At 44.0% G+C, this 27,481-nt stretch overlaps 1 protein-coding gene across 2 annotated transcripts in view; it reads right to left on the bottom strand.

The window, feature by feature from the left end:
- The window catches only part of LOC115469558 (cyclic AMP receptor-like protein A), a 714,125-nt gene that overhangs the window by 103,643 nt on the left and 583,001 nt on the right, over positions 1-27,481 (bottom strand). For both annotated transcript variants that reach the window (XM_030202334.1, XM_030202336.1), the window contains one exon: positions 13,448-13,530. In XM_030202334.1, coding sequence (XP_030058194.1) covers positions 13,448-13,530 — 83 coding nt within the window. The remainder of the gene's footprint in view (positions 1-13,447; positions 13,531-27,481) is intronic.

The raw sequence follows: 27,481 nt of genomic DNA, 5'->3' as shown, positions 1-27,481 counted from the left end.
TTTAGCTCCTAGCCACAATTGCCCTCCCCTTGTCCCTTCCTCCCTTCTCACCCATTACTTCCCTCACCCGTAACTGTCTTGTCTGTCTGTATTATTTAGATTGTAAGCTCTTTTGAGCAGGGACTGTCTTCTTTGTATCAGGTGTTCAGCGCTGCGTGCGTCTGGTAGCGCTATACAAATGCTAATAATAATAATAATGAAAAACTTGTTTCCACATAGTATCCAAAAGTTCCTCTCCCAAATCCTGTTCCCAGTCCAACATAAATTTATATTTTCCAAAAACCCTTCCCAACCAAAAATCTACAAAGAATTGATATTGACCCCTTCAATTTACTCAGTGCTGTCTAGAGATTCTCCCAGTGCTCCTTATGTTCCGGATCGTCACATACCCGGCACCTAGTAACAAAAAAGTGCTTAACTTGTAAATAAGGAAAAAGTGTGCCTTGCAATGCATGTACCTGATCGTATTCTATAAGTTGTGCACATTTATTTAATTTATTTATTTTCTGCATTTGATGTACCCCCCCCCTGTCAGACCTGCTCCCACCACCCCCCACCTTGAAATCCTCTCGGCTTTGGTCTTCATCCGGTCAGCAGTGGCACTCAGTTGCACTCTGCTATGGGACTTCCTCCCTAAACCATCCCACTTCCCACCCCCTTCTGATACAACTTCCTGTTTTGTTAGGGAGCGAGATAGTTCGGGGAGGGGGCCGCTGGAGGTCTATGAGTGCCACTGCCTGGGTGAAGACTAAAGCCAAAAGGATTTTGAGGTATGGGGGCAGCAGCAGGTGGTGGGGGGGGGACACACCCCCTGCAAAAAGTTCCGATGGCATACAGTGGGAGCCTATTTTCCCAGATCCCATTACAGAATTGCAGCTGCCTAAATGTAGCAAGGACATGAAAAACTTACAGTATTCTGCAAGTTACGCACATCACTGGGAGACCCACGCATGCATACGCCCCCTTCCACTTATGTGCTATGCGTGTTACTTGCACCATTGTGGAATAGTGCTTATGTGCCCCACTGGCACTTTTGCGAGCGAGTATAAACATACATGCGTAGACATTTGCATGTGCCAAGGGTGCATAAATGCGGGTATCTAAGTTATAGAATTGCCCTTCATGGCGTACCACAGTGGCAGAGCCAGGAATTTTCAACAGGGGTGAGAGGGGTGTGTCTCCAGCCCAGCCCACAAAGCTCTTACCTCATTTATTGTATTTCTGTTTATTCTTGGTTATTTTACTATTGTTATGCTATTAACAAAATTGTAACGTTTATGTTAAACTGTACCTGCTGTACACCGCCTTGGGTGAATCTCTTCATAAAGGCGGTTAATAAAGCCAATAAATAAACCACAAGTGATCCCACAGGTGACTATCATGCTTATTTTCGAAGGAGAAAGGCGGCCATCTTCCAACACAAATCGGGAGATGGCCAGCCTTCTCCTAATGCTGGCCAAATCAGTATAATCGAAAGACAATTTTGGCCGGCTTCAACTGCTTTCCATCGCAGGGCCGGCCAAAATTCAAGGGGGCGTGTTGGCAGTGTACCGAAGGCGGGGTGGGGGCGTGGTTAAGAGATGGCCATCCTCAGCCGATAATGGAAAAAAGAAGGCCGGCCCTGACGAACATTTGGCTGACTTTACTTGGTCCCTTTTTGTTCACGACCAAGCCTTGAAAAAGTGCCCAAACTGACCAGATGACCACTGGAGGGAATTGGGGATCACCTCCCCTTACTCCCCCAGTGGTCACCAACCCCCTCCCACCCCCAAAAAAAAAAAAAAAAATTAAAAATTATTTTTTTGCCAGCCTCAAATGTCATACCCAGCTCCCTGACAGCACTATGCAGGTCACTGGAGCAGTTTTTAGTGGGTACTGCAGTGCACTTCAGGCAGGCAGACCCAGGCCCATCCCCCCCTGACCTGTTACACTTGTGGTGGTAAATGAGAACCCTCCAAAACCCACCCGAAACCCATTGTACCCACATCTAGGTGCCCCCCGTTACCCTTTAAGGGTATGGTAATTTTGTACAGTTGTGGGGAATGGGTTTTGGGGGGCTCAGCACACAAGGTAAGGGAGCTATGCACCTGGGAGCAATTTGTGAAGTCCACTGCAGTGCCCCCTAGGGTGCCCGGTTGGTGTCCTGGCATGTGAGGGGGACCAGTGCACTACAAATGCTGGCTTCTCCCACGACCAAATGGCTTGGATTTGGCTGGTTTTGAGATGGCCGCCATTAGTTTCCATTATCGGCGAAAACCAATGTCGGCCATCTCTAAGGGCAGCCCAAATGTTGAGATTTAGCTGGCGCCGACCGTATTATCGAAACGAAAGATGGCCACCCGTCTTGTTTCAATAATACGGTCGGGTACGCCGCTTTACAAGGCCGTCATTATAGATGGCCGCCCTTATAGATGGGCGCCCCAGTTCAATTATGCCCCTCTATATGGTTTACACTTTCTCTTACAGGTACTTTACACTGTCTCTAATTGGCTGACAATCTGTTATATATTGTACCTGGGGCAATGGAGGGCTACGTAACTTGCTTAGGGTCACAAGGGGCAGCAATGGTAATGAACCAGGTTCCCCAGAATCTCAAACCACTGCTGGGAATTGCACCCGGTTCCCCAGGTTTGCAACTCGCTGCACTAACCATTAGGCCACTCCTCCACTCCATTGCTAGGTGCCACACCCATGCTCCTCCCACATTAATGCCCCCCTTGCAGTTGTGTGATATAGGTGGACTGTTTATAGAACAGCGCCTAGTACCAGTGGCATAGACAGGAATTTCTAACAGGCCCCTGCCCCCATGCCTTAAAATGATCTCTACTCCAGTCTTTGCCTAGGCAGTGGCACTCATAGGCCTGCCTGCACTGGGACATTCTCTCTGAACCGCCCCACCCCTTCTGATGCAACATCCTGTTTTGTGAAGGGCGGGATGGTTCAGAGAGAAAGTCCTGGTGCAGGCTGCAGGCAGCCTGTGAGTGCTACTGCTGCTGCCTGGGCAAAGACTAGAACAGGGATGATTTTAAGGCACGGGCAGGGGGCCAGGTCAGACAGGGGGTGCTTATACAACACATGCACCTTGAATAAATACGCCATTGCCAAGTACTTATGCATATAAATGCCAATTAATGACATCGTTTGCATGCATAGGTGCACCTATTGTATAGATGCTCCTCATAGAATTACCCTTTTATCAGGTACCCATCACGATGGTAAGCTCCTTAGGGCAGGCACCTGAATACTTATTCTCACTGCATTGCACTGCATAAATCCAGCAGTGCTATAAATACTATTAGCTATCATTCTGATTGAAAGCCTTTTGGATTCAAACCATGCAAGGACTTTTCAAAGGAGGGAAGGGCAGGAGAGAGGAGGCTGCTGGATATGGATGGAGGAGAGGGAAGGGAGAGAGAAGAAATGCTGGACATGGATGGAGGGGAGGGAAGAGTGAGGAAGGAGATGACATGAGGGAAAAGGAAGAGAGGAGAAAATTGCACATGGATGAAGAAAATAGGCAGAAGCTGGATCCACTGGACAGTCAAGTCTGCGGAGGACCCAGAGCAAGAAATGAAGAAGAAAGGCGGAAAGTAAAGAAATAAATGGAAAGGAAGCCCTGGAAACGGAGTAAAGAGGACAGATAGCAGCAGAATCAGATACTGGGCCAGTATGATCAGAAAAACAAAGTCACCAGACAGCAAAGGTAGAAAAAAATCATTTTATTTTCATTATAATGATTGGAACATGTCCACTTTGAGAATCAGGTGCTCAACATTAAAAGTTTATATTTATTTACTTATTTATGGCATTTTATCCCACATTAAACATGAATTAGATTGGAACCTGGGATCATTTAATGTTTTTTTTCCTGGATTGAGTAATGCATTGCCTCCTCCACCCCCCAGGCTCTCTCCCCGGCTATAGCCAGCTCTGCAATTTTGAAGGGAGGTGCACAGGTGGACAGGGGGGGGGGGGCGCAGAGGTGAATCGGGGAGAGAGCCTGTTGTCAAACATTTACCAGCACACCACTGTCTAGTGCCCACCCATCCAACCTGTTGGCCCACCCAAAAATTGACTTCTGGCTATGCCACTGCCCTGAGTTTTGCTGGTTTGTAGCAAGTTGTTGATCTGCTGTCTACAACCCAGAATCGAGGCTGCTACTGGAAATGCAAGACCCTAGCACATGAAGGCATACAAAGAGAACCCATAACCTACAAAATACCTACGAATCCACCAGCTTTGACAATCCACCTTCTATACTATCCTTCCTAAAACCTTCCTTATCTTTTCTCTTACTTAACCCTGACTTAACCTTTGTATATTACCAACTGTATCTAGTATCCTATAATGACTATGACATAACAAAACTCTGTAAGCCACATTGAGCCTGCAAATAGGTGGGAAAATGTGGAATACAAATGCAATAAATAAATAAATAAATAAATAAATAAACCCTAAGATAAAGAACTGGATACATACAGTACAAGTTCAAAAATCCAGACTGCTCGGGGATTGGGTAAGTCTGGATCTTCTGGATTCTCAGGCAGTACTTTTAAAATTCAAATTTAAAAAAGAATAAAGAGATGAACAGGAAAATATTTGTAGACTTTGGTACACACCCACTAGACTTCCCCATGCAGTGTCTGTGTCTCTCTTCCCCTCAGGAGGGGGCTCAGGGGCCTGAGCCCTAAGGAAGGAGTCCAGGCCCCCAAGGTCCCCTTGTACCTATGCCTCCCCCTCCCGGCTCTGTCACTCCGCAGTGTAAAATACAGATACTGTACCTTTTCAGTTTTCTTTATTTAAGATCTTAGACCGGGGCTGTGCTGGGTATTTGCTAGATATTTTTCAGTTTGCTGCTTTTTCCAGGAGCAGGAAAATTATTACGGGGAATGGGACTTGATATACTACCTTTCTGGTTTACATAGTATATACAGGTACTTATTTTGTACCTGGGGCAGTGGAGAGTTAAGCAAATTCCACTGCACTAACCACTAGGCTACTCCTCCACTCATTCCACCAATAAGAGCCAACCTCATCAGTGATGTCACAATGGCTTGATTGCCTGATACAGTTCCCCAGGATCAAATCCACTGCACTAACCACTAGGCTACTCCTCCACTCATTCCACCAATAAGAGCCAACCTCATCAGTGATGTCACAATGGCTTGATTGCCTGATACAGTTCCCCAGGATCAAATCCACTGCACTAACCACTAGGCTACTCCTCCACTCATTCCACCAATAAGAGCCAACCTCATCAGTGATGTCACAATGGCTTGATTGCCTGATACAGTTCCCCAGGATCAAAGTCCGCTGCACTAACCACTTTTACTTTTCTGTTAAAGGTTGTAAAAGACTAAAGATTCATGAAATGTTGCTAGCTTATCAAGCTCCTAAATTTTGGCAAGAAATTTCAGCATGTGTACACCACTACCATAGCCCTTAAAGGGTAAAGGGGGGCACCTAGATGTGGGTACAGTGGGTTTGTGGTGGGTTTTGCAGGGCTCACATTTACCACCACAAGTGTAACAGGTAGGGGGGATGGGCCTGGGCAGTAGCGTTCCTAGGGGGGGGCTGAAACCCGGGGCGGATCGCCGATGCACCCCATCCCCCGGGTGCAGCGCCCCCCGGATGCAGCGCGACCCCCCCCCCCCCCCCCCCCCGGCGAAAGGACACCCCCCCGTGAAAGAACCCCCCCGGGTGCACGCCGCTGGGGGAGGGGGTGCCGCGCACGCCTGTCCTTCGTTCGTTCCATGCTCCCTCTGCCCCGGAACAGGAAGTAACCTGTTCCGGGGCAGAGGGAGCATGGAACGAACGAAGGAAGGACAGGCGCGCGCGGCTACCCGCCCCCCCCCCCCCCAGCGTCGTGCACCCGGGGCAGACCGCACCCACCGCCCCCCCTAGGAACGCCACTGGGCCTGGGTCCGCCTGCGTGCTGTGATGGACCTGAGGATGACATTTGAGGCTGGCACAAAATATTTTTAAAGATTTTTTTTTGAGGGTGGGAGGGGGTTAGTGACCACTGGGGGAGTAAGGGGAGGTCATCCCCGATTCTTTCCGGTGGTCATCTGGTCATCTCATTCTTATCCGTTGTTTAGAAGGAATCTCAAAACTTGGCTTTTTCAGACATATTGTTATTGGCTGAATTCCATAAGGATCTTACTTTGATTAAGTAATTATATTGATTTTTGTAATTCCTGGTAACATGTCCTTGTTTTTTTTTTTGGATTTGATTTCATTTGATTTGTGAACTGCTTAGAACTTTTTGCTTTAGCAGTAAATGCGCATTATTGTTATGTTATGTTATGTTCTGTGCTATAGTGCCAGAGGCAGCCTTACTCACAGGCTGCCTCCGGCCTGCACCAGGCCTTTCCCCTCTGATCTATCCCGCCCCTTCTGATGAAACTTCCAATGGTCAAAGCTTTACAGTCGAACCTGAAAGTCTTGCTTGATTCTTCACTCACCTTCTCTTCCCATATTAATCAGCTATGGAAGAAAACACTATTCAAAATGAGACAGCTACGTCTAGTCAGACCATTCTTCGACCCAAAAGCCTTCGCTCTACTAGTCCAAAATGTTAGTCCTACCTCACTTGGATTACTGTAACGTTCTATTTCTTGGTCAAAATCAGAAAAAAAACTGCAAATCATACAGAACACAACGGCAAGACTAATATACAGATTGAATAGATATACTAGTGTTTCAACTCATCTAAACAAACTGCACTGGCTTCCCATAGCAGAAAGACTCAGATTCAAAGCTGCTTGTTTAGTTTTCCAAATCCTACATGGCTTCACCCCTGAACTGCTGACCATAGGCACCTGGTATAAGAGACTTGGAGAGGCTAAGCCTCCCCCCTGCTGCAGCAGAATGGATCAGCTGTGGAGTCCAGCTGCTCTGAGGGGATTAAATTGTTGATTTACCTCCATCCTCACAGCAGGAGCTGCAGTGAAAGCCCTCTAGCAGTTGTAGAAATTGGTTTATGGTTTGTTTACCTTACTGCTGGGAAAGCAGGGGGGGTTGGTTGGAGGTGTCCTGGGTTGCCAGGGAGATATTTAACGAGGATGACTTCCTGACCTGCACTGAGGACAGATTAGATAGCAGCAGAAGGGATACTGGGCCAGCATGATCAGAAAAAGTCACCAGACAACAAAGGTAGAAAAGATCATTTTATTTTCATTATAGTGTTTGGAATATGTCCACTTTGAGAATCAGGTGCTCAACATTAAAAGTTTATATTTATTTACTTATTTATGGCATTTTATCCCACATTAAACATGAATTAGGGTGTTTTGTGGCTCTACATGAGAATTGTGATGTTATGATCCCTTGTTTCATATTGTTGACGGTCTACATTTTCCATATGGGTGGTATATTGGTGTATTAGGTCTGCCCAGTGTAATATTTATGGTACAGTAAGGTTCTGAGTGTGTTTTTGGACAAAGTTGTGCATAGTGTTTTGCAGTTGAGCGATTGTGGTTAGAATATGCTTTGAGCAACCACTTTATTCTTTGACATATGATACATATCTAATATCTAAATTTAATAAAAGGTATTGTGACTTTTATTTTTATTTATTTATTTTTTCTGCGTGTTATCAGACAATTATGGATTTAAGCTCCACCCCTGGTCCCACCCCTAACCCCACCCCCTTTAGCCTCCCCAAACAGTTGGGCCACCGACCGCCTATGCTGCTGACTAAGACCACTTCACTATATCTGGTCCAGTCTAACAGACTGAAACAACAACTGATGCTAGAATCACCATTTCAAAAGACAATTCAAAATCAGAAGATTTTCAGCTCTTTATTCCCTGTACTTGGAGTCAAAATATGGAACTGTCTACCTATTCCCATCAGAACAGAAAACAGCAACTTCAGGAAGAGGCTAAAAACCTCTCTCTTCCCAAAGACTGCTTCATAATAATCCATCATGACTTCTTCCTAGTATCATCCATTATCCTTTCCTTTTATGTTTTTAGTCTCATGCATTACACCAATGGTCTCTAATGTTTCTGCTTTTGTCTCACCTAGAATGTAAACCGCACTGAACCCTGGAAAGGGTATATTAGCAGTATACAAGAATTGAATTTTCAGACGAGCAGGACGGGTCAGAGGGGAAAGGCCCAGTGCAGGCCAGAGGCAGCCTGTGAATAAGGCTGCCACTGGCACTGTAGCACAAAAAACTTCTGAAAAGAGCCAGGAGCAGAGGGGGCAGGGCTGGGAGCGGAGGGAGCAGGGCAGAGGGGGAGAGGAAGAACTGTGTTTGGAGGGGGGAGGGAGGGAGAAGGTGTAGTTCAGATTCTCAGGCAGTCCGGATACCGCAGTCTTTAGGGGTCTAGATTCTCGGGAAGTCCAGATTTACGGCATCCGGATTTTTGGACTTCTGCTGTACATCACCAAACAAATTCTACTGAATCTTGTAAAGTGATACTGAGGGTAGGGTTAAATGGTCATTTCTCTCAATGGACAGTGGAGCGCTGCAGGGATCAGTACTGGGACTGGTGCTATTTAACATATTTATAAATGATATGGAAATCAGAACAAGTTAGGTGATTACATTTGCAGATGACACAAAACTATTCAAGGTTGTTAAAACACGTGCGGACTGTGAAATATTGCAGGAAGACCTTAGGAAATTGGAAGACTGGGCATCCAAATGGCACATGAAATTTAATGTGGACAAATGCAAGGTGATGCACATTGGAAAGAATAATCCGAATCATAGTTACCTGATGCTAAGGTCCAACTTGGGGGTCAGCACTCAAGAAAAAGATCTAAGTGTCGTTGTAGATAATACGCTGAAATGTTTTGCCCAGAGTGCGGCAGCGGCCAAAAAAGCAAACAGGATGCTAGGAATTATTAGGAAAGGGATGGTGAATAAGACTGAAAATACTATAATGCCTCTTTATTGCTCCATAGTGCGTCCGCACCTTGAGTATTGCATTCAGTTCTGGTCGCCGTATGGAATTAGAAAAGGTTCAAAGAAGAGCGATCAAATTGATAAAGGGGGTGGAACTCCTCTCGTATGAGGAAAGGCTAAAGAGGTTAGGGCTCTTCTGCTTGGAAAAGAGACGGATGACGGGAGATATGATCGAGGTCTACAAAATCCTGAGTAGTGTAGAAGAACGAGTAGAAGTGAATCGATTTTTCACTCGTTCCTCGATTTGGGTTTCTGCCAGGTACTTGTGTCCTGGCTTGGCCACTGTTGGAAACCAGTATGGCTACTCTAGTGTTCTCCTTACCTCCAGCAGACAGCTGCCTTCAGTGTTGATTCAGAGGACCTAATGAAAGACAGTAATTGTCTTATCTTGCAGACCTTCAGCAGATGATTCAACATACTGTGATCCTTTCCTGTGGTAGCAAGTTTTGTGATGGTCAGCAATGGACACCTTCTGCTTGCAGTCTGAACAAAAGCTGAAGATGCTAGTCTTCTTGGACATCGGTACAATGTGAAATAAAAAAAGTACTCAAGTTAAGAAGATGACTCGAAGTTGAAAATATATATGTGGCAGGAGGCCTGAAGGGTTCACAGCTGAAAAGAGTCTGCTATTTGGGTGGTAAGGAATCACTAAAACGTCAACATCCGACAAAACCTAACTAAGAAATATAGAAACATAGAAAAACATAGGTAGATAAAGACAATGTGGCCTATCCAGTCTGCCTATCCATGCCATCTACTGTCCCTATCACTCCCTTAGAAAGCCAACATACTTGTCCCAAGCTCTCTTAAATTCAGACACACTTTTCATCTCCACCATTTCCACCATGAGGCCGTTCCACAAATTCACCACCATTTCCGTGAAGAAGTATTTCCTCAGGTTACTTCTGAATCTATCCCCTTCCACCTTTACCCTATGCCGCTCATTCCAGAGCTTCCTTTCAATTGAAAGAGACACCTCCTGTGTATTTATGCTTTATAGGTATTTTAATGACTCTATCGTATTTCCATTCTCCTGCCATTCTTTCAAACTATACATATTGAGATTTTGAAGTCTGTCTCCATACGCTTTATGATGAAGGCCACTGACCAACTCCATCCTGTTTATATTTCCTTGAAGGTGCGGTCTCCAGAATTGTACACAATATTGTAAATGAGGTCTTACCAGAGTGGAGGAGTAGCCTAGTGGTTAGTGGAGTGGACTTTGATCCTGGGGAACTGAGTTCGATTCCCACTGCAGCTCCTTGTGACCCTGGGCAAGTCACTTAACCCTCCATTGCCCCTGGTACAAAACAAGTACCTGAATGTAGTTGCAAAAACCTCAGAAAGGCAGTATATCGTCCCATTTCCCTTTCCCCTTATACAGGAGCATCATTGCATTTGAGATTAAAAAACAAAAACTCTGAAGAAGCTAATAAAAAGCTTTCCAAAGCTGGGACCCATAAAAGAAAATAAGTACTGTCCATCTATTCTGGGAGATTAAAAAAAACAACAAAAACCTCTGGCATGCAGTGTGTCACAGGTATGCAGAAACTCTTAGGCACTGTCACAATCCCAGGGTCTAAGCAAACTATCACGGACTCAGGAACAACATGAGCTCTTGGGCTGCTGTCGACGAGCGGCAGCAGCAGCAACCAAAAACCAGGACTGGACTAAACAAGCAGGACTGGGGCAGACTAGAAGTGCAATAGGCACACAGACAGAAACGGACCAGAAGTGCACAGAGCACACAGGCTGCCCTAGGACACAAACCAGGACTGGACTAGACTAGCAGAACTGAAGCAGATTAGAAGTGCAATAAGCACACAGACAGAAACACACCAGAAGTGCACAGAGCACACAGGCTGCACTAAGACACAAACCAGGACTGGACTAGGCAGGAAACACAGGGACAGAACTAAGTAAAGCCAGAAGAGAAAACACTCAAACGGGCCACAAGGCCGACCTGGAACTGATGCACAAAGAGCTCTCTCATGCGGGCCGCAAGGCCGAACGGGAACCTAAACATAATAGCAGAAGGAAGAGGAAACTAGCAGAACTCTAGGTGAGGCAGACTAGGCAAAGTTCAAGGCGAGGCAGACTAGGCAGAGCTCAAGACTGGGCAGGCTAGGCAAAGCTCAAAGCTGGGCCACATGGTCACATAAACACACAACAGAGCAAGCAGGCAATAACCAAGACAGAAGTGCTAACACTAGCACACAGACAAGCTGAAGAACTAAGGCAGAGGTACTAACCCTAGCACATAGTCAAACAGAAGAACTCAGGTAGAAGTGCTAACCTTTGCACAAAGATGAACAGTAGAACTCAGGCAGAAGTGCTAACCCTAGCACACAAACAGAAGAACTAAAGCAGAAGTATACACAGGCTCAATAACTAGTAAACAGAAGTGCCAAACAAGCACACCAACTAGGAAACAGGACAGAAGTGCTACACAAGCACACCGACAAAACTGGAGACCTTGGGCTTTGCAAAGGCCCTGAATGAATGTCCTCGTCTTCCTTAAGAAGGCCCTCACTGACGATGTCATGACTACAGGAAAGAGACTTGAAACACACTGAGCACCAAAGTGAGGCTAAGCACTACAGGAAAGAGGCTTGAAACACACTGAACCCCTCCGAAGGGACACCACCTTGTAGTGGTGGAGGGGCTTCTGTGTTTCAATGACTCAGAGGGCTATGCTGAAGGGTTACCCATATCAGACAGGCCTCTGAGGAGAAACCAGACAAAGAGTGTCCCAAACTGGGAGAGTGGTAAGATGGCGACCTGAAGTTCGTATGCCCAACGGCTCAGCTGCCCTCTGAAGTTTCGTATTCTTTACGTAAATTTCCTCTCTGCAATTGCAGTTATCTTAACTGAGAGGAAGGGGACAACCGGTGGTCAGCCGCCGATTGGCAGCGTTTTGTCCCCTGAGCAGCAAGTGCGGGACCGCTGTGCGACGAACTGTCAACAGATGAAAGGGTTGGCGAGTCCTTTGATTAGCGCCAGCGAAGGAGCGTCAACGCTCTTGGACCTGGAAAAAACAACTCCATTGCTCCCAAATTATTCAACCACCATGTCCAAAGGAGTGCAGGAGTGAGTTAGAGGCATATGCTGATATGGAGGACGTTTACAGCAGAAACCGAATCAGCGGAACCACTCCCTAAACACCTAAGAGAAACCAACTTTTTGGCTCCCGTGGAGGTTACATTGAGTACCATCTAGAAGGCGCTTTGGCACCTAACGGTGGCAGTAAATAATTTTGTTTCAGATATAATTTTATTAGAGAGTTACATGGACAATTTAACTGAACCCTTTGAGAGTGAAAAATTGATATAACAAATGATTCTACACGAGCAAGAAGTGGTTATGATTTTTAAAATGATAATAGACCAGAAACTTTGAATAATAAAATGAATATTATAGATGATTAATATCGAGATTATTGTTTTTCCCAGAGTTCCGGGTATGACTCCTAAAGTTTTCCTCAGAAATATTTCCTCAATTATTACTTTAAAAGGAGTGAAGCCTGTGAAAACTGGGATTATTTTAATCAGTGGGATTTGAATTAGAGACTTAAGTATATGTATTGTTAAATAACTTCTGGTTTTTAAAAGAGAAAGAATGTAATCAGATGTATTATTTCTAACTAATATTGGACAATAAGCATGTTTTCAATGAAATGATTTGACTATACACCGTATTGGCCTTGAAGAAACCAACCAGATGATCAATGTGGAATAATGAATTAGACAAGTAATATCTGGGGATAATCAGGTTAATACCAGGTTTTTTTTTCTGTTTACTGTTTAATTGATCTCCTTGTCTTGTTTCACTCTCCCTATTTAGTGGTCTAAGGAAGAGAATAGAATTATCTGACTGAAATAATTCCTATATATTACTTTCTCTGTATTTCTGGCAAGTTGTTTTATCGCTTGTAAAAAATTTAAATGGTTATAAATAAAAAATTAAAAAAAAAGAAACACACTGAAGACCAGATTGAGGCTTGGAACACACAGGAAGTGGCAGCAGAGGCAACAATGCAAAGAAAAGAACAGACTGGAGCCACCTCTGAAGCTGACCACTGGAAGGCAAGGTGAGACTGAGAGTAGAGTCAGAACCACAGTCATGACAGGCATGCTCAGAGCTCTTTTCAAGAAATTCCTAGACTGTTCTGGAAACCACTTGTTAGCACTGTGTGGCAATGACATCACACAGCTCTGTGACTGGTGATTCATTTTATCTTCATAGAAACAGATTTCCTAGATTACTAAAGACAATTATTCTCAGGCTCAAACACTGTCTCAACAAGTCTTATGATGCAGGTGCATTGCGCCAAAACACGGCTTGTGTAGGGTCAATGGTACAAGATTGATCTACCAGACACTTGCTGTGCACATAAAAGATTTGTCTTGCTTTTGAAGGCTCCTTTATTACATCAGTAGCGTTTGGGAGGCTGTGGAAGGTTTTTTTTTGTTTAATCACATGACAATTTTAGCAGCATCTATAGCACATACTGTAGTTTGACCCACCTGTTCAGGAGAGGGAAGAAGGTCACTGCCAGATACACAAACGGATACCATTTTAAAGGCTTAATCTCCTCCATTTGCAAAACCTGAAACATCAAACACAATTAGCTGCACTTTATTTTTCTTCCTTGAACTGAAGCTCTGTTAGAATAGCACATAGCAAGCTTACATGGAAATAATCTCTAGCTTGAAACCAGGGCTGGCCCAATCATTAGAAAAGACTAGTCAGTGGCTCGAGACAGCAGCTTTTTAGGGGTCACAATAGGTTGTGATGGCTGTACAAACTCAAAGAAATATCAGCACATACTTTATCCTGCATTTTTATCAGATACTTGTATGATTATCATTATTTTTGTTTATTTATCAAATCTTGGGGGCGCTGCAGGCTAGAGGCCTGAAAGTTAATAGGAGGGGGGGGGGGGGGGTGGATAAGGTTGACGGTTCACCTAGGGTGTCTACTACCCTGGCACCAGCTCTACTTGAAACTGCTGAAACTGAGCTGTAGGAGTGCTTCAATTGCATACTAGGGTGAAATTATTCTTGCAGCTAAGGGCCTGATCAGGGCAGGTGTTTCTGCTGCTTTGTCTAGTCCTGGGATCCTGAGAATGTTTCTGCCTTCTTCCCTTACCTCAGACACTTACGCTGTGTCCTTCCCCATTCCCAGGCCTACAAGGACACCTGCCACCTCAGAAAATACACTCACCCCAGACTAGTGGGTAAGTGTGTTTTCTAAACTCTGTCAGTACTTATACACATTCATCCAGGCTGTTTAAAATTCTACTACTACTACTACTTAACATTTCTAGAGCGCTACTAGGGTTACGCAGCGCTGTACAATTTAACAAAGAGAGACAGTCCCTGCTCAAAGAGCTTACAATCTAATAGACAAGTGAACGGTCGGTCCGATCGGGGCAGTCAAATTGGGGCAGTCTGGATTCACTGAACGGTAAGGGTTAGGTGCCGAACGCAGCATTGAAGAGGTGGGCTTTAAGCAAAGACTTGAAGATGGGCAGGGAGGGGGCTTGGCGTAAGGGTTCAGGAAGGTTGTTCCAAGCATAGGGTGAGGCGAGGCAGAATGAGCGGAGCCTGGAGTTGGCGGTGGTGGAGAAGGGTACTGAGAGGAGGGATTTATCCTGTGAACGGAGGTTACGGGCGGGAACGTAAGGGGAGATGAGGGTAGAGAGGTAGTGAGGGGCAGCAGACTGAGTGCATTTGTAGATAAGGGTTAAATGATGACATGCTTTCTGTGTAGATAGTAAACACAGTTATGCACCCTGGAGTACTACTACTACTACTTATCACTTCTATAGCGCTACAAGGCATACGCAGCGCTGTACACCATACATGAAAAAGACAGTCCCTGCTCAAAGAGCTCACAATCTAAATAAGAGAGGTAAACAGACGGAACAACTAAGAGGTAAGGGAATTAAAGAGGTGGGGATAAAAGGGTACAGGGCGAGTAGTGGTTAGGAGTCAAAAGCAGCGTTAAAGAGGTGGGCTTTTAGCCTGGATTTGAAAATGGCCAAAGACGGGGCTAGACTTACGAGCTTGGGAAGTCTATTCCAGGCGTGAGGTGCAGCGAGATAAAAGGAACGGAGTCTGGAATTAGCAGTAGAGGAGAAGGGGACACACAAGAGAGATTTATCCACAGAACGGAGTACTCGAGGGGGGGCGTAGGGAGAGACAAGAGTGGAGAGGTACTGGGGAGCGGTCAGTAAGAGAAGTTTGAAATGAATGTGGAAACGGATAGGGAGCCAGTGAAGTGAGTTGAGGAGAGGGCTAATGTGAGCAAACCGATTCTGGCGGAAAATGAGTCGTGCAGCAGAGTTTTGGACTGATTGAAGAGGAGAGAGATGGCTAAGTGGAAGGCCAGTGAGAAGCAGGTTGCAATAATCTAGGTGAGAGGTGAAAAGAGTGTGGATAAGGGTTCTGGTAGAGTGCTCAGAGAGGAAGAGACGAATTTTGCTGATGTTATAGACAAAGAAACAACAGGTTTTGGCAATCTGCTGAATGTGAGCAGAGAAGGAGAGAGATTGGAGTCGAAAATGACCCCACGGTTACGAGCTGATGAGACAGGGAGAATGAGAGTGCCATCCACAGAAATAGAGAAAAGGGGAAGAGGAGAGGTGGATTTAGGGGGAAAGATGAGAAGCTCGGTTATGGCCATGTTAAGTTTCAGATGATGTTGAGACATCTAGGCAGTGATATCAGATAGGCAGGCTGATACATTGGTCTGGATGTTGGTTGAGATTTCGGGGGTAGAGAGGTAGATCTGGGAGTCATTAGTGTAGAGATGGTATTGAAAGCCATGAGATGATATCAGAGAGCCAAGGGAAGAAGTGTAGATGGAGAACAGGAGAGGACCGAGAACAGAACCCTGAGGTACACCGATTGGTAGTGGGATAGAAGTGGAAGAGGATCCACCAGAGTGTACACTAAAGGTGCGAAATGAGAGGTAGGAGGAGAACCAGGAAAGAACAGAGCCCTGGAATCCAAGTGAAGACAACGTATCAAGGAGTAAGCTGTGACCAACAGTGTCAAAAGCGGCGGATAGGTCGAGAAGGATGAGGATAGAGTAGAGACCTTTGGATTTGGCCAGTAACAGGTCGTTGGAAATTTTTGTAAGTGCAGTTTCAGTTGATTGGAGTGGGTCAAGAACAGGGAGATGGGTCGATAGTTGGAAGGACAGGTAGGGTCAAGTGAAGGCTTCTTAAGGAGTGGTGTGACCACGGTATGTTTGAAGGCATCAGGAGCAGTTGCAGTGGAAAGTGAAAGATTGAGGATATGACAGATAAAAGGGGTGAGAGTAGGAGAGATGGTGTTAAGAAGGTGGGTAGGAATGGGATCAGAGGAACAGGTGGTTCGTTTTGAGGAGAGAAGATGTGTTGTTTCCTCATCAGTGATTTCAGGAAAGGAGGAAAAGGACGGAGGGGTTGGGGAGTTAGGGGAACGGACAAGGGGAGAGAGAGGTGAGGTTGGCTTGGTTGAGAATTCAAGGTTTATCTTCTGAACCTTGTCATGGAAGAACTCAGCTAGGGTCTGAGGAGATATTGAGGGGGGAGTTGGAGATGGAGGCACCTTGAGGAGAGAGTTCAGTGTGGTGAAGAGAAGTCGAGGGTTTGAGCCGAGAGAATTAGTCAGCTGGATGTAATAGTCCTGTTTGGCAAGCAAAAGAGCAGATTGGAAGGAGGTCAGCATGAACTTGAAGTGTATGAAGTCAGCAAGGGGCACAAGATTTCAGCCAGAGGCGTTCAGCGGAGTGGGCACAGGAACGTAGGTAGCAGATTTTAGTGGTCAGCTAAGGCTGTGGTTTGGTACGTCTTATAGGACGGGGCATGAGAGATGCAAGAGTGTCTAAAGCAAAGGACAGAATAGTATTATAGGAAGAGACGGCTTAATTGACAGATTTGGATGGTGCAGTGGTAGAGAAGAGCTTCAAGACACTGGAGGATTGGGTAGTAGGGTCAATAGCCTGAAGATTCCTAGATAAGTTGGTTAAGATTGGACGGGATTGGGCAGGAGGAAGTTTAAGTGTGAAGGTTATTAGATGATGGTCAGAGAGGGGAAGATCTGAGGCAAAGGGACTGGAGGGAGAGCAGTTATAGGAGAAGATAAGATCAAGACAGTGACCATTTTGGTGAGTGGGGGAAGTAGAGCATAATTGGAGATTGAAGGAGGATGTTAAGGCGAGGAACTGGGAAACGTAAGAGTTGGAGGGATCATTAGCATGAATGTTAAAGTTGCCAAGGATGAGGGAGGGGGAAGAAGGATCATGAAAGAAGGAAAGCCAAGCATCAAAGTCGCTGAGAAAGGATGAAAGGGACTTATCAGGGGGATGAAAAATAACTGCTATTCGAAGAGGCAAAGGAGTGAATAGGCGGACGGAGTGGACTTCAAAGGAAGAAAAGCAGAGAGACTGAGGTGGCAGAAGAGATTTAAATTTGGAAGAGGGTGAGAGTAATAGTCTAACATCACCACCGCGGCCAGCAGGGTGAGGAGTATGGGAGAAGAGATAACCACTATGGCAGAGGGCTGCGACTGAAGCACAGTCTTCAGGGCAGAGCCAAGTTTCTGTTATGGCGAGCAGATGGAGGCTACGAGAGATAAAAAGGTCATGGATATAGGAAAGTTTGTTGCAGATGGAGCAGGCATTCCATAGGGCGCATGAGAAGGGCAGAGAAGAGGGGGGAGGAGAGGAACAGAGATGAGGTTGGAGAGGTCTTGGTGCGACCTGCACAAATAGGATGAGAGTTGGTGAGGGGGACCAGGATTGGGATTGATGTCTCCAGCAGAGAGAAGAAGAAGGAGTAAGAGAGTGCAGAGGAGAGTAGGAGAGGCGTGGCGATGAAGGCGAAATGGACTCAGATAGAATGGGGAAGGTACAATGGAAGGAATGAAATGTTGAAGGCAGAAAGCAAGGAGGGAGGAAGAGGACAAGAAAGATGGTGAGGTAATAAAATCAATGAAAGGGCAATGCACAGTGGCATCGGGTGGAGGAGTAGATTGGGAAGGGACAGTACTAGGAGGAGAATGTGACATGGAGCCATATGTAGTGACTCAGGCAGTCCCAGGAGTAGAGTCAAAGGGCAAAGGCCATAAATCGTGAGGCCCAGGAACTTATGATCTGATATGACATCCTTACGGGCAAACAGGCCTGGGAAAGGAGGAAGCATACAAAAACATGAGAATGTGGTCTAGCCGGTGAGGGAAACCAGATAGTTTTGAAAAAGACCAGATGATCCCTAGTAATATAACTTGCTGAAGCCTTGTAAATCATTGTTAAATACAAGTGTATAAAATAGCTGTTTCAGTTCAGTATGTTGGAGTGATAGATACAGAAAGCATATGTATGCAGTAGTTCTATCCTCCCATGAGAAAATATTAATGTACCAATACTTGGTAAGTAAATAAATTACTTTTCTCATAAGCAGCAGCCTCGGTCTTTTATCTCTACAAATTGTGGGTAACTGGTATATGTAGATTTGGAGAGGTGGTAAAAAGACCTAAACATTTACAGTGAATTAATTCATTCATCTGACAGCAAACAATAATAAAGTGGAAGACATGAAGCATGAGACAATGCTACTCAATATTTAAATACTACTTTTAAAATATTTTATTATAGACGAGCATCAGTGTAAAAAAAAAGTCAATGGACAATGGGTCATAGGACTGAAACAGAGAACAAACCCTGGCAAACATTCAAACCTAAACTTTCACACCATTATTTGCTCTTCCATATGTGTGTACTATATATTGAATGAAAAATATACAAAATTTTTCTTTCAAAACAGATTGTGTAGCAAAAGTCGACACCACCGGTGCTGCAGCAAACAGCACTCAAACACTTAACCATTTCAGTGGTCCCCCACCTGCTTCTGGGATGGTCACACATAGGTGCCCATTTAGGTCTGGTTCAGCAAGTCTCTCCTCATATGTCTTTGCGTTACAAGACGTATGAGGAAAGACTTGCTGACCTGAACTTGTATACCCTGGAGGAAAGGAGAAACAGGGGTGATATGAGGCAGACGTTCAAATATTTGAAAGGTATTAATCCGCAAACGAATCTTTTCCAGAGATGGGAAGGCGGTAGAACTAGAGGACATGAAATGAGATTGAAGGGGGGCAGACTCAAGAAAAATGTCAGGAAGTATTTTTTCACGGAGAGAGTGGTGGGTACTTGGAATGCCCTCCCGCGGGAGGTGGTGATGAAAATGGTAACGGAATTCAAAAATGCGTGGGATAAACATAAAGGAATTCTGTTCAGAAGGAATGGATCCTCAGAAGCTCAGCGGAAATTGGGTGGCAGCACCGGTGGTGGGAGGCGGGGCTAGTGGTTGGGAGGCAGGGCTAGTGCTGGACAGACTTCTATGGTCTGTGCCCTGAAAATGGAAGATACAAATCAAGGTCAGGTATACACATAGTGCTCCCACCCGAAATGGGCGTGTGGCAAGTGCTTCGCTTGCCACACGTCCATTTCTTTAAAAACTAAAAGCTGCCCTTTAACCGCTGTGGTAAAAGGGGGCCTCGGCACGTGTCAAAAACCCACGCCGACACCAGCGCAGTCCCCCTTTTGCCTCAGCGTCATAAAAGGACCCATAATTTTCCAATTGGTGTGCAGCCATTTTCTGCCTGAGCCCTTACTGCCACCTATTTAGCAGAATCATGAGGGGTATATGTGGGTCCCAACCGATATTCAGCCAGGACTCGCATAACCGTCTTACGCAAGTCCCAGCTGAATCTCTGCTGGGAATTGCATGAGTGCTGACGGCCAGCGCATGTCTAGCCATACTTGAACATTCAAGGCTGGCCAGACATATTATATTCAATATAATCTGGTTTTGAATATCCAGGTCTATATCAGTGATGGTCAGTGCTTATAAAAACACTCACCACTGCTTGCTGAATATTGACTGATAAGAGTTTGAGTCCTCTCTATGACTATTGGATTCATTTAGCTCTCTGTCTAATATTGCATCGGAGAAACATGGTATGAAGACAGAAAAGGTGCCGAGGGCAATGGTGTGGATCCCTGTAAATTCTTCACAGACCAGTCTCAGCCTGAGAAGCTGAGCTTAACTTTTGACACAGCCACATGAGAGGGTGAAAAGGAGCAACTGCAATCTTTCTGCTACTGACACATAAATCCCAAGGTTCACTTCTGGATAGACTCTTTAAGCTTCTGAAAGAGCTTAAAGAGTCCATGATTCTGAGCCTCTATTTGAATCCTAACTCCAGGGAAGATAACCGTCTTCTTAATGTTGAAGGACCATCAGTGGTTCAATAATGAACCCTTCAGTGCCAATAAGGGTTAATTGGACCTCAATGTCTTTGCAAAGATGCCTAATAAATGCAATCTCTGGAGCTTGACGGTCCTGGGAGATAACCTTGAACTGATGCCACAGCTGGAGACATAATGCTTTAAACCCAAAGGGTGCATAAAGTCTACACAATAATCCGGGATGGTCATCTTGTGATTGAAGTTTGGGCATCTTTTGAATCTGCTGGCTTTCTTTTCAGCCACAGAGAGAAAACCATATAGGGCAAAATTAACCTGGAAAATTCTGATGAAAAAGAGGAGCTGAGGAAGCACTCAGAGAGTACACAAATAAATCTCAACCTGAATGATATTGAAAAAGAAAAAAAAAAACTTAGGAGATGCAAAATAGGCTTACCTTGGAAATGTAAATAACAAGGCAAACTTGGGGAAATAATGAAATCAATTATACCTCACTAATACATATCATATAACTAGGTATACGTAACAAAAAATTATTTATTTATTTGTTGCATTTGTACCCCACATTTTCCCACCTATTTGTAGGCTCAATGTGGCTTACATAGTACCGTCAAAGGCGTTTGCCCAGTCGGTGGATAACAAATACAAAGTTGTATAGTGATCGAATGAGGTATAAGTGGAGGGTCGGAATGGATGAAGATTGCGTGTTGTGCTGTGCGATCATAGTCATGCTGTGTTGGTAGGTGAAGAGGGTTACGTGGGGTCATTGGGGTAGGCCTTTCTGAAGAGGTTGGTTTTTAGTGATTTCCTGAAGTTCAAGTGGTCGTGGATTGCTTTCATAGCTTTTGGGAGCCCATTCCATAGTTGTGCGCTTATGTAGGAGAAGCCGGCTGCGTAAGTTGTTTTGTATTTCAGTCCTTTGCAATTTGGGTAGTGTAGGTTTAGGTAGGATCTTGACGATCTGACTTTGTTTCTTATTGGTAGGTCTATAAGGTCTGTTATGTATCCTGGGACTACGCCGTACATGATTTTGTGGACTAAGGTGCAGATTTTGAAGATGATCCGTTCTTTTTGATTGGGAGCCAATGCAACTTTTCTCGCAGGGGTTTGGCACTTTCGAACTGTGTTTTGCTGAATATCTGGAGTTTTTTAATGAGTTGTCCTTTGCGGCCCACGTAGATTCCGTTGCAATAATCTGCATGACTTAGGACCATTGATTGTATTAGGTATCGAAAAGTTGCTCTTGGGAAGAAAGGTTTTAATCGTTTCAGCTTCCACATTATTAAACCAGATAAACTAAAATTAACATAAATAAAAGTAAAAAAAGTATTTTAATTAATATTTTATATATTATTAAGAATTGCTCAATTCACACGTCAGTCATATAAGATGTGACTGGCTGAGTAGAGAACATCATTGCACCACTTGCGTTCTCACACTTGCAGCTCTTGCAAAGTGTACTGCAGTATGTCGATGGAAAGTGTTCTACCATCAGCTTATATAGCTATCATATAAATGAGCACGCAGAAACCCAGGAAATGTTGATGTAAACACAATTAAGACAACGGATACCATCAAAGGACAAGAATAAATATCAATAAGATGATTTCAATCAGCAACCTAACACAAAGCTACACAAGCCACTGTGCTGCACTTATCTGAAAAATGTTTTGATCTCATATCGATCGACTCGGGAACGCTAAAGAAATGTATATATCACCAGTTGTAGCAAGTGGAGCAAGCCAATACTCAGTCCAGAACCTTCACCCAAAATAAACAGTTTCTTCAAATTACACAATATATATTACCACAACTCAAGCTGAGTTCTGAATATCTTCTTCAGGAGGAAACAACAAAGGGGAACTCAAGTGTAATCACACAAACACAAACAGACATATTTGTTGTTTCCTCCTGAAGAAGATATTCGAAACTCAGGTAGCAGGGAATGTTGCTATTATTTGGGATTCTGGAATCTTGCTTCTCTTTGGGATTTCGGAATCTTGCTTCTCTTTGGGATTTTGGAATCTTGCTTCTCTTTGGCATTCTGCATGGAATCTTGCTACTATTTGGGTTTCTGCTAGGTACTTGTGACCTGGATTGACCATTGTTGAAAAATCAGGATACTAGGAAGATGAACCATTGGTCTGTTCTTATCTAGGCATTAGCATTAACACAAGGAATAGGGCTGGTGTATGTTATCATGCCTTAATGTCCACACATTTGCAGACAGTTATGCAAGTATTCTGGAATACCTTTCTTTTTTAAAATAGGCACCATAACCAGCACTTATAGAAGATGCACTGTTAAGAGAATTACCTTCCAAATGTAAAAAAAAAAACCAGCTCAGTAGATTAAAGATCAAATTGAACAAGGGTGAACGGAAAATTTGGAATTATTTGAAGTAGGTTTTTTTGACTAGTGATTAAATTCATCCAGAAGATAGAAATATATTACTTGTCTGAGGTATTTTTTCTCCTGTTTGCAGTGTTTTACTGAGCTGTTTTTGACAACTGATGCAAAAGAATTTTTAATGACAGATTCCTCGTTAGTCTTGGTCTAGCATAGCAAACACATAACGATATGAGTGAACGAGGTGGGCAAAGACTGACGGTGCAGAAGGAATGCCACAGAACAGATATATTTATTTCACTGGAGAAAGAAGTTGTAGCATGAAAATATCAAGTAAGTGCCACATTTTCTCTCTGTTTTCATTTATTTATTTGTAGCATTTGTATCCCACATTTTCCCACCCATTTGCAGGCTCAATGTGGCTTACATTTGTCGTAATGGCGATTGCCATTTCCGGGTAACAGAATTACAAATGGTATTGTGTTAAGGTGCATACATACATAATAATATACATAGAACATAACATATATGGAACAGTTCGTGGTATATATATATATATATATATACACACCATGTGCATACATACATGGTAAAGAAGAATAACTTATGGTATTGCATGAAGGTTCCCGAGTAATAAATTGGATTGTGACATACATTAGGTGGTCGACTATAGAGAGACCCTATGCAACATAAGGTTTAAAGTGGTATTGCTTGATCATTAATATCAAAGAGGTTGATCAGTCATGTGATAAGAGTTCGGTTTTATTTATTTATTTTATTTATTGCATTTGTATCCCACATTTTCCCACCTCTTTGCAGGCTCAATGTGGCTTACAATATATCATGGATGGTGGAAATATATAAGAAAATAGACATTTAGTATAACAGAAGGATCTTGGGTACATGATAATGATAAAGCATGATAACAGTATAACAAGCAAGTATTATAAGACAATTCTGGATATATGTGGAGGAGTTTTGTATAGATTGTGTATAGTGTTATTATATAGTATTTAAGATGGATGTTTATGGTATGCCTTCTTGAAAAGATCTGTTTTCAGTAGCCTTCGGAAGATGGTTAAGTCTTGCGTTGTTTTTATGGCCTTCGGTAGTGCGTTCCATAGCTGCATGCTGATGTGTGAGAAACTGGTCGCGTATATGCATTTATTATTTATTTATTTATTGCATTTGTACCCCACATTTTCCCACCTTTTTGCAGGCTCAAAGTGGCTTACAGAGTGTTGTTATGATATAGTCATTACATGATCTTAAATACAATCGATAATAAGCTGAAGGTAGATGAGGATTTAGATGGAAAGGTGTTAGGTAAGGTCGCGTGTGCGGTGTTTTGTTTTTTTGCTGCACTTGAATTGTTTAAGGAATGATTTGTTTCATTAAGGGTGTCTTTTGTAGGCTTTGTTGAAGAGATGTGTCTTCAAAGATTTGCGAAAGCTAGTTAGATTGTCCATGGTTTTCAGGGTCATGGGTAATGCGTTCCATAACTGTGTGCTTTTGTACGCAAAGGTAGTAGCATATGACTATATGTATTTAATTCCTTTACAGCTGGGGAAGTTCAGATTGAGGAATTTGTGGGCCGATCTTTTGGCGTTTCTGGGCGGTAAGTCCACTAGGTTTAACATATAGAGTGGGGCATCTGCGTGAATGATTTTGTGTACGGTCGTGCAGATCTTGAACTCGATTCGTTCCTTGAGCGGGAGCCAGTGCAGTTTCTCTCTTAGGGGCTTCGCACTTTCGTATTTAGTTTTTCCAAAAATGAGTCTGGCTGCGGTGTTCTGGGCTGTTTGGAGTTTTTTAATGGTCTGTTCTTTACAGCCTGCGTACAGAGCCTCTGGGCGGCACCGTCTATGATTATTTTGCAAACCCTGATTGATGCAACTTCCTGTAAGTGGGACCAAGCAGAGAGAAAGAGGAGGACTGAATCATCCAGAAGCAGCGTGTCTTCAGCACTGTCCGTGAACTTCTGGCTTTTGAGGACAGCGGAGAGTTGGATGCCTGTGGACCTGTGGAAGCTGGGGGGGGGGGGGGGGGGGGGGGGGGGGGGGGAGAAAGAAGAGGGAAAGCTGCCGGACCCGCCAGAGGTGAGGGGATAGGGAGCAGGGTGCCTAAGGTGGCAAAAAATGGCTTTTTTTCTGTTACTGGTTTTAAGGGTCTGCAGGCAGCAGGCCTGACCACTGAGTGGAGGAGTGGCCTAGTGGTTAGGGTAGTGGACTTTGGTCCTGGGGAACTGAGGAACTGAGTTCAATTCCCACTTCAGGTACAGGCAGCTCCTTGTGACTCTGGGCAAGTCACTTAACCCTCCATTGCCCCATGTAAGCCGCATTGAGCCTGCCATGAGTGGGAAAGCGCGGGGTACAAATGTAACAAAAATAAAATAGATACTATTGGAGATTCTACATGGAATGTTGCTACTATTGGAGATTCTACATGGAATGTTGCTATTCCACTAGCAACATTCCATGTAGAAGGCTGCGCAGGCTTCTGTTTCTGTGAGTCTGATGTCCTGCACGTACGTGCAGGACGTCAGACTCACAGAAGCAGAAGCCTGCGCGGCCACATTGGTGATCTGCAAGGGCCGACTTCTACATGGAATGTTGCTAGTGGAATAGCAACATTCCATGTAGAATCTCAAATAGTGGCCTAGTGGTTAGGGTGGTGGACTTTGGTCCTGAGGAACTGAGTTCGATTCCCACTTCAGGCACAGGCAGCTCCTTGTGACTCTGGGCAAGTCACTTAACCCTCCATTGCCCCATGTAAGCCGCATTGAGCCTGCCATGAGTGGGAAAGCGCAGGGTACAAATGTAACAAAAATAAAATAGATACTATTGGAGATTCTACATGGAATGTTGCTACTATTGGAGATTCTACATGGAATGTTGCTATTCCACTAGCAACATTCCATGTAGAAGGCTGCGCAGGCTTCTGTTTCTGTGAGTCTGACGTCCTGCGCGGCCACATTGGTGATCTGCAAGGGCCGACTTCTACATGGAATGTTGCTAGTGGAATAGCAACATTCCATGTAGAATCTCATATAGTAGCAACAGTGGAGGAGTGGCCTAGTGGTTAGGGTGGTGGACTTTGGTCCTGAGGAACTGAGTTGGATTCCCACTTCAGGCACAGGCAGCTCCTTGTGACTCTGGGCAAGTCCCTTAACCCTCCATTGCCCACCGCATTGAGCCTGCCATGAGTGGGAAAGCGCGGGGTACAAATGTAACAAACAAACAAAAAAAACCCCAGCCAGGCCAGAATGCCCCTCCATTGCTCAGACAGCAACTAGGCCGTAAGAGTGATATTTAACGGCACTGTCTGGTTAAATGATACTAGATATTGGCAACTGGCCAACTCAGCATGGTTTAGACAGGCAGGAGCCTCTTCCACCCGCTTAACAGACTTTGAATAGTTTGATTAGCAAGATCATCCAAATTTAAATAAGCTGTTTAGTATATTGAAACAGTTGACAAATTGTCCTGTTGCTGATATCTTAAATGTAAAATAACCTACAGCAATGGCTGTATTTTTCTGGTAAAATAGATACTATTTTTAGATCTTTTAGAAGTGATTTGAGAAACCAGTTTTATTAAGAAAGAGATTTTGGTGATGATAGTTCTTCATGTAGTATATCAGCTGATAGGAACTGGTCAGTTTTTTGTATGGTTTCCAACGCAGAGGTTGAGTTAGTAGTTAAAGAGAGAAAACAAACTGCCCTTGGGATGTGTACCCAGCTTACTTGTATTCTGATCTCCCTTTCTCAATGATTAATTGGTTGATTTGTCTGGTGAATTTAATATTAAATTATGGTTGGCTTTCTCCTGATCCTGGGGAAATTATACTTACTCTAATGCTGAAGGGTACAAGTATGGATTTATCATTAACATCTAGTTTCAGACCAGCTGCGGGTATACCTTTGACAAAATTGATTGAATTTTTAGTGGCTTTTCAATTGAGTGATTTTATTGCAGACTCAAATGTCTTATTACCTTCTCAACGCGGTTTTAAAAGTTTTTATAGTACGTAAACCCTGTTGATTGAGCTGGTGTCACGAGTGGTCAAACGCTGCTGTTAAAATCTGATGTTTCGGTGGCATTTGACACCGTTAATCATGATCTTTTATTGTATAGGTTATCAGAGGTAGGGATTTCTGGCGTGGTTTTATAACAGTTTGAGGGTCTTTTTTTGATGATAGAGTGTTGAAAGAAGGGTCTTTTCTGAGCACTGGATACCTCCATGCAGTGTATCACAGGGCCCTCCCGTCTCTCCCTTATTCTACAACATATGAGAACATTGAGTGCGATTTCGCTGGGCTCTGATGAATAGATTTTTTCCTATGCTGATGATAATATTTTTGCTGATTCCGGTCAATCCAGTTATGGATTTGTTTCTTACTAGATTGTCTGGAGTTATTCCAGCTTCTATCTGAATGGTTGATAGTGTGCACTTTAAAACTGATACAACCACTAAAGTGTTGGGTGTTTTTCTGGATACTTCATTGAATTTTGAAAAACTGGGCTATAAAATAATGAGTGGAGTGGAACGGGTAGATGTGAAGCGTCTGTTCACGCTTTCCAAAAATACTAGGACTAGGGGGCATGCGATGAAGCTACAATGCAGTAAATTTAAAACGAATTGGAGAAACCTTTTCTTCACTCAACGTGTAATTAAACTCTGGAATTCGTTGCCAGAGAATGTGGTAAAGGCGGTTAGCTTAGCGGAGTTTAAAAAGGGTTTGGACGGCTTCCTAAAGGAAAAGTCCATAGACCGTTATTAAATGGACTTGGGGAAAATGCACTATTTCTGGGATAAGCAGTATAAAATGTTTTGTACTTTTTTGGGATCTTGCCAGGTATTTGTGACCTGGATTGGCCACTGTTGGAAACAGGATGCTGGGCTTGATGGAGCTTTGGTCTTTCCCAGTATGGCAATACTTAGGTTAA

The sequence above is a fragment of the Microcaecilia unicolor genome, chromosome 4 (genome assembly GCF_901765095.1).
Source record: "Microcaecilia unicolor chromosome 4, aMicUni1.1, whole genome shotgun sequence".
NCBI classification, from domain to species: Eukaryota; Metazoa; Chordata; class Amphibia; order Gymnophiona; family Siphonopidae; genus Microcaecilia; species Microcaecilia unicolor.
Note: the sequence above shows the minus strand (reverse complement) of the source record. Positions and strands in the feature narration are given on the sequence as shown.